The 9,343-nt window shown below is 44.4% G+C and overlaps 2 protein-coding genes across 3 annotated transcripts; one reads left to right on the top strand and one right to left on the bottom strand.

The window, feature by feature from the left end:
• The first annotated feature begins 503 nt into the window (after positions 1-503).
• On the top strand, positions 504-4,160 carry LOC147620104 (uncharacterized). 2 transcript variants are annotated; one of them, XM_086772282.1, is made up of 4 exons: positions 504-1,600; positions 1,688-2,716; positions 2,875-3,656; positions 3,768-4,160. In XM_086772282.1, the coding sequence occupies exons 1-4, from the start codon at positions 847-849 to the stop codon at positions 3,777-3,779; spliced, it is 2,577 nt and encodes an 858-aa protein (XP_086628408.1). In that variant the 5' UTR covers positions 504-846; the 3' UTR covers positions 3,780-4,160. The 2 variants fall into 2 exon arrangements, with proteins under 2 accessions (XP_086628408.1, XP_086628406.1); XM_086772280.1 differs by having other exon boundaries at positions 2,875-3,904.
• A 2,942-nt stretch (positions 4,161-7,102) lies between these two features.
• LOC147620103 (F-box/kelch-repeat protein At5g15710-like) lies at positions 7,103-8,907 on the bottom strand. The gene is made up of 2 exons (XM_086772279.1): positions 7,607-8,907; positions 7,103-7,503 (listed from the first exon to the last, which is right to left on the bottom strand). Exon 1 carries the CDS (start codon positions 8,877-8,879, stop codon positions 7,653-7,655), a length of 1,227 nt encoding a protein of 408 aa, XP_086628405.1. The 5' UTR covers positions 8,880-8,907; the 3' UTR covers positions 7,103-7,503; positions 7,607-7,652.
• Between the last annotated feature and the right edge of the window lie 436 nt (positions 8,908-9,343).

Here is a 9,343-nt window from a genome sequence, read left to right as displayed (position 1 = left end):
TGTATATGTACATGTACATATGCATATATACATATACATATATATATGTACATATGTATATGTATATGTATATGTATATACATATACATATGTACATATATATATGCATATATACATATGTACACATACATACACATACACATATATGTATGTGTATTTATACATATGTACATATATACATATGTATACATACATATATATATATATATTTATATGTTTATATATATGTGTGTGTATGTATATATATATATACATATATATACACACATATATATATGTAGGGAAAAAATTTGCAAATTGTAGGGAAAAAAATAAGATGTCAAGCTTAAGGATGTCCATTGACAAGTGAGCTTTGAGAAAATAAGCAATCCTCGTTCGCTGCGTGGCCGACTTTCTGCTGACATGGCTGTTTAGCTGTGAAAACGTGCTCGCACTCAGCTCAGGATGACGCAAGAGCCGGTTTTGCACGTTGCACACAATTTCTCTCTCCTCTCTCATCTTTTGGATTCCTCCTCGCCCAGTTCCGGGAAGCTTCGCAGCTGTGGACCATACATGCACTCTCTCTCTCTCTCTTTTTGTGTGTGTGTGTGTGTGTGTGTTTCTCTCTTTCTATCTGAAGCCGCCTCCTGGTATCACAGTATCTCCCTTGCATTCGGACGCAAGGGAAGCTGTAGTAGATCAGAGTCAGGGTTTTGTATAACCATGTGAGTTTTCGTGTGTTCTTAACAGATCCAAGCTTCTCGCCTTCCACTTGCCATGGCCGTGGCCCTGGACATGGAATTCAGCTGCCCGGACGGGGTCCTTGTGTGAAAGGCAGGACTCGCTCTGAAAGTGCCCTAAACAGCGATGGACGGAAATAGAGACAACCTCCGCCTCTCTGAAGAGTTTCCGGACGAAAGTGGGCTTGAGCTGAGCTTAGGCTTGGGCCTATCCTCTGGTGACCCCAGACCCAAGTGGAAAGCTTCAGACGGGCTTGCCCCCTCCACCGCTTCAGCAGATCTTACCGGCGAACCTGCTGCAGCCGGTGGTGGTAATGGCACAAACCCTCCCGGAAAGCCTAAGCCTTCCGGTAAAGCCAGTGGCCTTGATGCTGCCCTGAAGAAGTTTCTTGAGGGACGGCTAGATGAGCAGGATGAAACGGGCAGGCTTCTTGATGGGAGCAGCAGCTTCAACCTGCAGAAGGAGAAGGAGAAATCTACAGCTGCCGGTTCTGGTAGCATGGGGTCCCATGCTGCTGCTGCCCAGGAGAAGTCTGGCCAGCAGATGGACTTGGTTTCTAACATGGATGGAAAAGGAAACCCTTTTCTCTTTAAGGAGATTCAGGTTTCCTCGGGGGTAACAAGCACCAGGGGTCAGTCACCTGCCCACACTATGCCTCTTCAATTTGTGGATGCTTTCAAACTTGGGTCCGCTTCGGGTTCGCCTCACTCGGGAGAAGCCCTCGGCCATTGGGATGGAGATGAGGCAGCTGTGCACCCGCAGGACGGGTTGGAGCAGCACAGGAAGTTTCAAGAAGCACGAAAGAAGAGGAAGCACTTGATTGAAGAGCAAAAGCATCAAAAGAAGGGCAAGAAAGACGAGGAAAAGGCTGGGACCCATGGTAAGAGCATGCTTTTTTCACCACCTTCAAGCCCAGTTCACTATATCGTGCTTCTGTACATGAGCTAATTTTGTGGATTGTCTGTAGGGTTCCGCAGGCCGGGGAGCAACACCTGGGTGCGTGGATTAGATGCCAGCGTCTCAGCTCTAGATGTGGACAAAGCGTTATTCCCTCTGCCAGGAAACGAACCAGGTGAACAACTTCAGCAAGATGCCAGGCAAGATAAACAGCAGGAAAGTGTTGACACTGAGAAGGGCTATGAAACTGATGGAAATGAGAGCGCTGGTATTGATCATAATGATAATGAGAGCACAGGCACAGGTGATGATTCCAAGGGTGTTGAAGTGAATTTTATGCCTCAGCTTCAGGCTCAAGATATGGGCAAGAAAGAGTTCAATCGAGCTGATGACAATACATGGAGTTTCAGTACAATTCAATCACATGCCGCTGTAAATATGCAATCACAAGGTAGAGATAATGCTTTGAAGGGACCCAACAACCCGCAAGAAGGGCAATTATCTGCTCTCTCAATTGGGAGGAAAGGAGAGAAGACAGGCTCTCCTTTACGAAGGGAGAGGGAAAAAGTTCCTTCTGAGACCAGCTCCACTAGCACAGATGGTACTGAAAAAAAGGAGGAGAAAAGCCGTGGTGGAATTGGTGAAGCCTCAAGTGCACCTCCTGAAATGACAGGGAGTGACAAGAGTCTTCTCGCATCCACGGCTGCTCCCTTTCTCCCAGCCGCAAGCAGTGCTGCTCTCCCCTACTCTGTGTCGCCCTTTTCTGTTGTGACAATGCCATACTCTGTCCCTGTGTCTGTACCTAATGCCCCTGGTATGCCATTTCCAGTTGGTTTGAGCTTTCCCTACCTGATGCAGTATGTGCCTCCAGGATCAGATGGCCAGGAGCAAAATTCTATGCGGCCAGTGGCCAGCAGTGCATTCCAGCCAACACCTGGGCTTGAGTATCCACCTCCTCAATTCCCTTCATTAGAAGGGACATCCTGGATGCAGGCATTGCGGCCTCCAGTTGTTTCTCCCTTTAGCAATGCAAACAATGGAGCTGTTTACAGCAGAAACTCAATGGGGGTCGTTGAGGATGTTAACAGCAGACTTCAAGGTAAGCCATATATACTGAACTTCTTGTAAATTCACATGCTTGAAGCCTTCAAAGTGCTTTGTGTTCTACGCTCAAGGTTGGTTTCCATCTTGGTGTACCATGCATGATTTTGCGATGTGGTTACTGGTTAAATGTATGACATCACCTTCTCTTAACAGGGACAAAGGTGCATGAGAATGGGGCTGGCGGGCAAAATGTGTCATTGACAGTTGATACTTCTGCACTTGGAAGCCATCCATTATTTAGAGCTGTGGCTCATAACGGCACTCAAGATCCAGCCGTAGCAATTTCCCAGTTACACCAAGCACCTGATTTATCGTTACTGTCATCTCTCCCCGTTCCTGCCATGGCCCATTTTGGTTCTCAGCATACATTGTCAGATCCTGGGGAGCTCCGCTCCTTCAAAGAGCAAGGTGGTATAAATAATTTTCCTGGATTTGCAGCATCGGTGCAGGCAGCCCAGGGTTTACCAGGTGCTCTAAGGCCACCATCTAGTGGCATGAAAGAGGACAGTGGACGGCAGGAACAGCCAAAATCTGGAGGGAAGGTAGACAGTGTGGCAGTGCAGCAGGGACATCAAAGGAACAGTACCGAACTGAGCAACCTTGGTCAAGAAGATTTTAGAAGAGCTCTTGGGGGGCAGTTCCATCAGGGAAGTACAGACAATCTCTCTATATCAGATGGGTTGGGTGAAGAGATGGCAAATCTGCAACGGGGAATAGCGCCAGGGTTGAAGTTCGGGGGCACAGGTTCACCTCCAGACTTACCCTGGGTCTATACTACAGGGCCAAATGGTCGAACTGTTGGTGGTGTGTTGTACAGGTTTAGCCGCAGCCAATTAAGAATTGTGTGCGCGTGCCATGGCAAGCACATGTCTCGGGCTGAGTTTGCAGAACATGCAGGTGGTGTGGATATTGCCAATCCAGAGAAGAACAATTTGGTAAACTCCTCCCCTTTAACAAGTCAGGCAACTTAATGACCAGAGTGATTGGCATTTTTGCTCAACTTTTTTATTTGTCATGGGAAAATGGTTACTCTGGTGTTACTGCAGCTTCCAGGGTGATGCGCAACTCTACCTGCTTTGGGCATCAGTTGCAGCTTAAGAATGGAAGACTGCTCTTTGAGTCTGGGGGTTGGCTCCTTGCGTTTCTATCTTTCTGATTCTCTTCACTACCATATCTTACGCTATGCATGGTAATTGAATGTGGCGGACATATTCTGTCGTGGTCTTTTTGCGACTGTAATGTATCGTGAAAGGGTCTTGGAAAGTTAAGAAGTGTTTGTCTGCTGTATGCGTCTACATGCTACTTGGAGTATTTTGTAATTGCAGGGCAAAATCAATATCTGCAAATTATTATGTATAGGAACTTGGCTTGTAATGAGATCTATGACCCCAGTTCAAGGTGGAATCCCATTATAGTGAAATTTTAGAAGTTTACCTTAACCAGCTGGTATTCATCCTTTGAGGTGCACGTGCTGCCCAAACATCTAGAATTCGTGCACTGCTGTTAATGTTGTCTTAGTGACTAGAGTAGTTGTGATTAGTGATTGCTATCTCTCTCTCTCTGTGTGTGCGCGTGAGGGTGGGTGAGGGTGAGGGTGAGGGTGAGGGTGAGAGAGAGAGAAGCAGCTTCTTTTTAACATTGTAGGAACAATCCCAAGAGACCAAATATGATCTATCCGAAGAGAGAGCGAGAGAGAGAGAGATTCTCTATAGTGCTACGCTTTATCACGGTTGAGTTTGGTGAAGTAACAAAAACTTAGCTTGATGGTTAATCTACGAAGATTTGTCAGAAACTCAGTTCGATGGTTTATCTATTATGATTTATCTTCTACGGTAACATATCTTTATGCATGAACCTGCACCTACTCTCTGGCACTGATGCTGTGAGCGGGGTGTTATGGCACATAGTTTATGCTATGCATGATTGAGTTGATTTAAAGCTTTGTCATGGAGTCAAGGTCACATTTTTGTTTTTTGTGAAGCTTGGGATATGACCTGAGACTTTTGATTTGTATGAAAGTCTCTTGCATCAAGCTAATACAAAATATGCCCTTCCGTCAAGTTTTTTTTCTTCCTTAACGTTGCACTGCATATTAAGGGTTGAGAGCACACATGTGGACGTCAACTTGTTTGTAATATTTGGAGAAGATATTTTCTTATGGATGCCACCCTGCTTAGCATGTTAAAAACAAAATAAAAATGGGGGATACATCTACAAAATGGTCGTTAATATTTCAAGTAGTGAGAGTTTTATAAAAATTCGTTTTGTGGCATTTCGTGGCATTTCTCCAGGTTTGGTTGTTTGGGTTTTGATGCTAAAAACAAAACTGGTGTGGTCAAAGTTTTAAAACAATACAGAGGGCCAGGGCGTTGTTAATTGATGGATGATATTTTGATAGAAGATTGTAGAAGTACCTGTCAATTGAGGAATTTTCACAATGCTCATTTCAGTCCTCTCTTCACTTCATAGAAGAAAAAAGAGTAGAGGCATGCAAGAGGGTCTGCTTGCGTGGTGGTGCAGTGCGGTGCGGTTTGTTACAACGGTAAATGGTGGAATTGAAGGAAAAGCTGAAGTTTAGCTGTTAGAATTGAAAATTCCACTAGTGTAGTTTAGGGTCTATTTGTCAGATTTGTGGACACTTGAGTACGTTGTGTTTGCTCCCAATAAATTTTGTAACAATGGGTTGGTGAGTTTTCATGGCAGCCTTCTTCTTGGGCTAACCATGGGTTAATGTGGGGTTGATCATCACGTAATCCTCTGAACTTAAAATACAGTGTTGCTACTCTTTCTCGTCCTTCCATCCTCTCCTGCACAAGCTGTATCTATGCTACTATCTCCTCTCATCTCCATATCATGCACAAACCTTATTTGCTTAATAATCTTGCCTCAACTCTCTCCACCATTTCCTTTCTATGTGAGTACACTTTTGAAAGGCCCCATTGAGCAATTGGTTAGTGGATCTGAACTAATGGATAAATTTATGCACATAGAAGTCACCAGTGAACCCAATCGCCTATAGAAATGATGTGGCCTTAAGTATGCCATAACCTTGCAAACCTTAAAGCCGAAATGAGCTCTACAAATGAACTGACAGGTACTGTAAAAAGCTTTGATGGCATCAACACCTATGCCTATGACGTGGTAAGAGACTTTACTTGAGATTTAATCATGCAGTAGTACTTGAAAGAGTTGAAAGTAAGTAGATTTGACAAGGGTAGTGCTCAGTTTCATGGCTTACCATGTTTTGTGCATATGGTTCCATGTGTCATTCAACATGTGCCTTGCAAAATCTGGGAGCATAGAGGCAACATGGACTGCGCACGAATCATTTTGCGAGCAGTAGTTGGTGCTGTAGGCTTTTGCCAAGCTGGTTACAAGCTTTGAGCTTACAACTTTGCCCAGGCTCTCCTGCACATGCAAGTATGTATGTGCAAATGCATATACACTTGGTATTACATCCAAAATAACACCTTTATCCTAATTATTTTTTTTAAGAGATTTACCTTATTTTAAATGTTCAACATGGCCTTGAATATGAATTTCTCTCATAATGCAAAGGATACTCCTGTTTAGAAATTTGAGACTTGGTCTTGTTAACCCTCTCGCTAATCATATCATCGTCGTATCTTAATCTATGCTAGTGTGCTTGTGTGAGAGAAGAAGAAGAGAGGAGAACTTTTTAACGTCGTAGGAAACTATCCTAAGAGACCAGAGAGAGTGTGTGTGTGTGTGAGATGAGAGGGCACTACCCAAGGAGATAGAGCTCGAGCTCGATCCAACGCCCCACGACACTAGGGATTAAAGAAGAGGAGTACAGAACCTCTCTAAGCATTCACCCATTCTATTATCATCTATTGTTTATTTGCATTTAAGCCTAGTCATGCTCGTAGAAGACCTTGCATTTATGTGTGCATCACAATTTGTGCTTTCATACAATCACAAGGGGCAATTGAAAATCTATGTTTTTAGGATGGTGGCATGTTAGCATTAGTATTCACCACTATCAGATCGCACTTTAAAGGTATGTGAGAAGCACCTCATTGGTCTATCCACTACCATTGGCCTTTGGGCTTTAAGATATGTGATACACACTTCATTGTTTAGGTCACTTAGGTGACACCAAATACAAGGTGACTTAAATGTGTCTCCTTGGAAGCACTCCTTACTCTGAATGTGGATGAAAGGCCCTTCACAATGTCTTCTTATGAGGTTGCAAAATTTAAAGGGGTGAGTGAGTGCAATTGGCAACTTTTGAATTCAAAAGGATCGACCATTTTCATTCCCTCCACCACATGTAGGACATGTTTAGTTATATGATGAGTATCTATGGAAGAACGTGTGTGTAGTGCTTCCAATAAGCAAGTTTTTTTAATGAACAATTTGATTAAATCTACAAATGTTTAGCAAAGCAATAGCTTGAAGTACACATAGCTTTGAGTTACTCTAGAAAATAATACAAGCAATCTCTATATTATATAAAGGAAGAGTTTCATGGGGGCTACTAAGTGGAAGCATGGTAAGGCCTGATTGGGTACCCAGTTTGGAGGTTCGACGAGGGGTAGGCTCATACCCGTAGAAGACGGGTGAGGTTACTCTTCGTAGCGTAAGGGACAATATATATATATATAACAGCTTGCTCTGTTTGTGGAAGCAACAAAATTAAATTTCTACTTAGACGGTGAAAACTTCCCAAGGGTTGTAGGTGTTGACATGATTGTAGACAACAGCCTAACCAAATTTGACATTTTTTTAAGTTTCTGTCCATTGCTGATCTCCATATACCTAAAATAAATAAAATAAAAAAGATATAATTAGAAATCATCACACACGAAAAATGGAAAGAGAATTCCCAAACAAAATGGCGATTATATTATATAAACCATACTTTTCCCCTTAGAGACTGTATCCCCTGGACAGCAAGAGACGGCCTCCTAACAACTCAAAGGGAAGAAGCTTGGAGCAAAAGGCAGCAAACACAAGCCAGCCCAATACTTATCATCACGAGGTAGGTCTACAGAGCACCAAGAAGACCTCTCCTTCATGTCGTGGAGGGCTTGCAGCTTGTCTCTTTCTGCAGAAACACAGACTACCCCTCCGGCATAGGCCACTTGGGCGAAGAGAGTGGAGCTTATTTTCTCATTTTCAAGCCTGCCCACGACAAGCCATGGGTTTTCACCTTGGCCCTCCTTCCACAGCCACACATGGAAGGCTCTACCCCTCAGCTTCCTTCCCACAATCACCAAGCCATCCTGGCTCTTGGCCACACTGTCTATTATCCACCATACCCCTAACCCATCCACCACTTGGGATGCCCTGCATATTGGATCCTCACTCAAATTCATCACTTCCATTCTTATTGGGCTGTTTGCAGACCCCAGTAAAAGAAACAGCCTGCCATCCATTACTGCTAGAGCACGCAGGCATTCCATCATCCATCTTCCATGCTCGTGTTGATGGCTATGTTTAGCGAGACTGGACAACCGCATCCATCTATCTGTCTCAGATCTGTAAATCTCTATAACTCCATGCATTTTGTCTGCTGCAGTCCAGCCAGCGACGGCAACAGTGTAGCTGCCCTTCCTGCTGACATCGATATCGATGTCGATGTCTAGATGGCAAGCCTCTTGGATCGAAGGAGACGGAGGAAGCTTCTTCCATTGTCGGGTGATGGGGTTGCAGACTAGAAGGGAACTGGGGGAGGGCCAAGGGAAGCCTCCCTTGATGCTCTGCTTCTCAGAGAATAGCAGCAAACCGCCAGAAGAAGCACGCAAGGTGAGGTGATGATGGGACGGCAGGAAGTCGAGGGGGATGGTGTGCCACTTGATGTGGAGTAGATCATGACCGTCGATGAAGATGATTTCTTGGGGGTGTTGAGGTCCCTGAGGTAGAGAGGGTGCTTTGAAGTTGAGGAAAGCAGGGGTGTTTGGGGGGAAAGGGGCCTGGGAGCGCAGCGTATCGAAGAGGGGTTGAGAAGGGAGGGTGTTGAGGGCTGTGCAAAGGCATCGGAGTCGACAAACAGAAGCGACGGGGAGGCGAGAGACTATTTTTGAGAAGAGATCGAAGGGGAGGTTGCGCCATGTGAGGGGGTCTAGCGGGGGGGCATCCATGCTGAGGAAGACCCACACAGGGAGGATGTTGGCCCTAACAAATACAACCATATAAAGAGAGCTATTGGGAGTGTGGGAAGGGGAACAAGCTTCCCGTGCAGCCACGCTCGCCGTCCCCCATGACTAATTTTTATAATATAAAGCCTCATTCCGTGACTCGTGACTCAATCATGTACGACTCCTCATCAGTCTGCACAGCAGGCGCGCCTTCTGCCCTTTCCAAATATTACTTTGCACACGTGGACAACCGAGTGCCACGTACTTCTGCCCTTTCCAAAGAAAATGGCCTATGAAGATAAAAATTCTTTGGTTTGCTGAACACAACGATATACGATATGAAAAGCTCTCCAAGATCAAAAGAGGGTACACATATGTTAATTGTCTTACATGATACAATCTTATAAATATAGAGTTATTTATACTAATGTGTTTGTAGTTAGTTTACATCTATTATTGAAATTGTTTTCTATGTCATATATTATATAGGCAATGGGGAGATTAAAGATCTTTGGAAA

The sequence above is a fragment of the Cibotium barometz genome, chromosome 32 (genome assembly GCF_041138505.1).
Source record: "Cibotium barometz isolate CiBa-2024 chromosome 32, ASM4113850v1, whole genome shotgun sequence".
NCBI lineage: Eukaryota > Viridiplantae > Streptophyta > Polypodiopsida > Cyatheales > Cibotiaceae > Cibotium > Cibotium barometz.
This window is presented reverse-complemented; position numbering and strand designations above follow the sequence as displayed.

Excerpts from the sequence above, each read along its gene's own strand:
- LOC147620104 (XM_086772280.1), top strand. The coding sequence starts at position 847 with ATGGACGGAAATAGAGACAACCTCCGCCTCTCTGAAGAGTTTCCGGAC. Across the intron at positions 1,601-1,687 it reads GGAAAAGGCTGGGACCCATG|GGTTCCGCAGGCCGGGGAGC; the intron begins GTAAGAGCATGC and ends GATTGTCTGTAG. Across the intron at positions 2,717-2,874 it reads TGTTAACAGCAGACTTCAAG|GGACAAAGGTGCATGAGAAT; the intron begins GTAAGCCATATA and ends TTCTCTTAACAG.
- LOC147620103 (XM_086772279.1), bottom strand. The coding sequence starts at position 8,879 with ATGGTTGTATTTGTTAGGGCCAACATCCTCCCTGTGTGGGTCTTCCTC.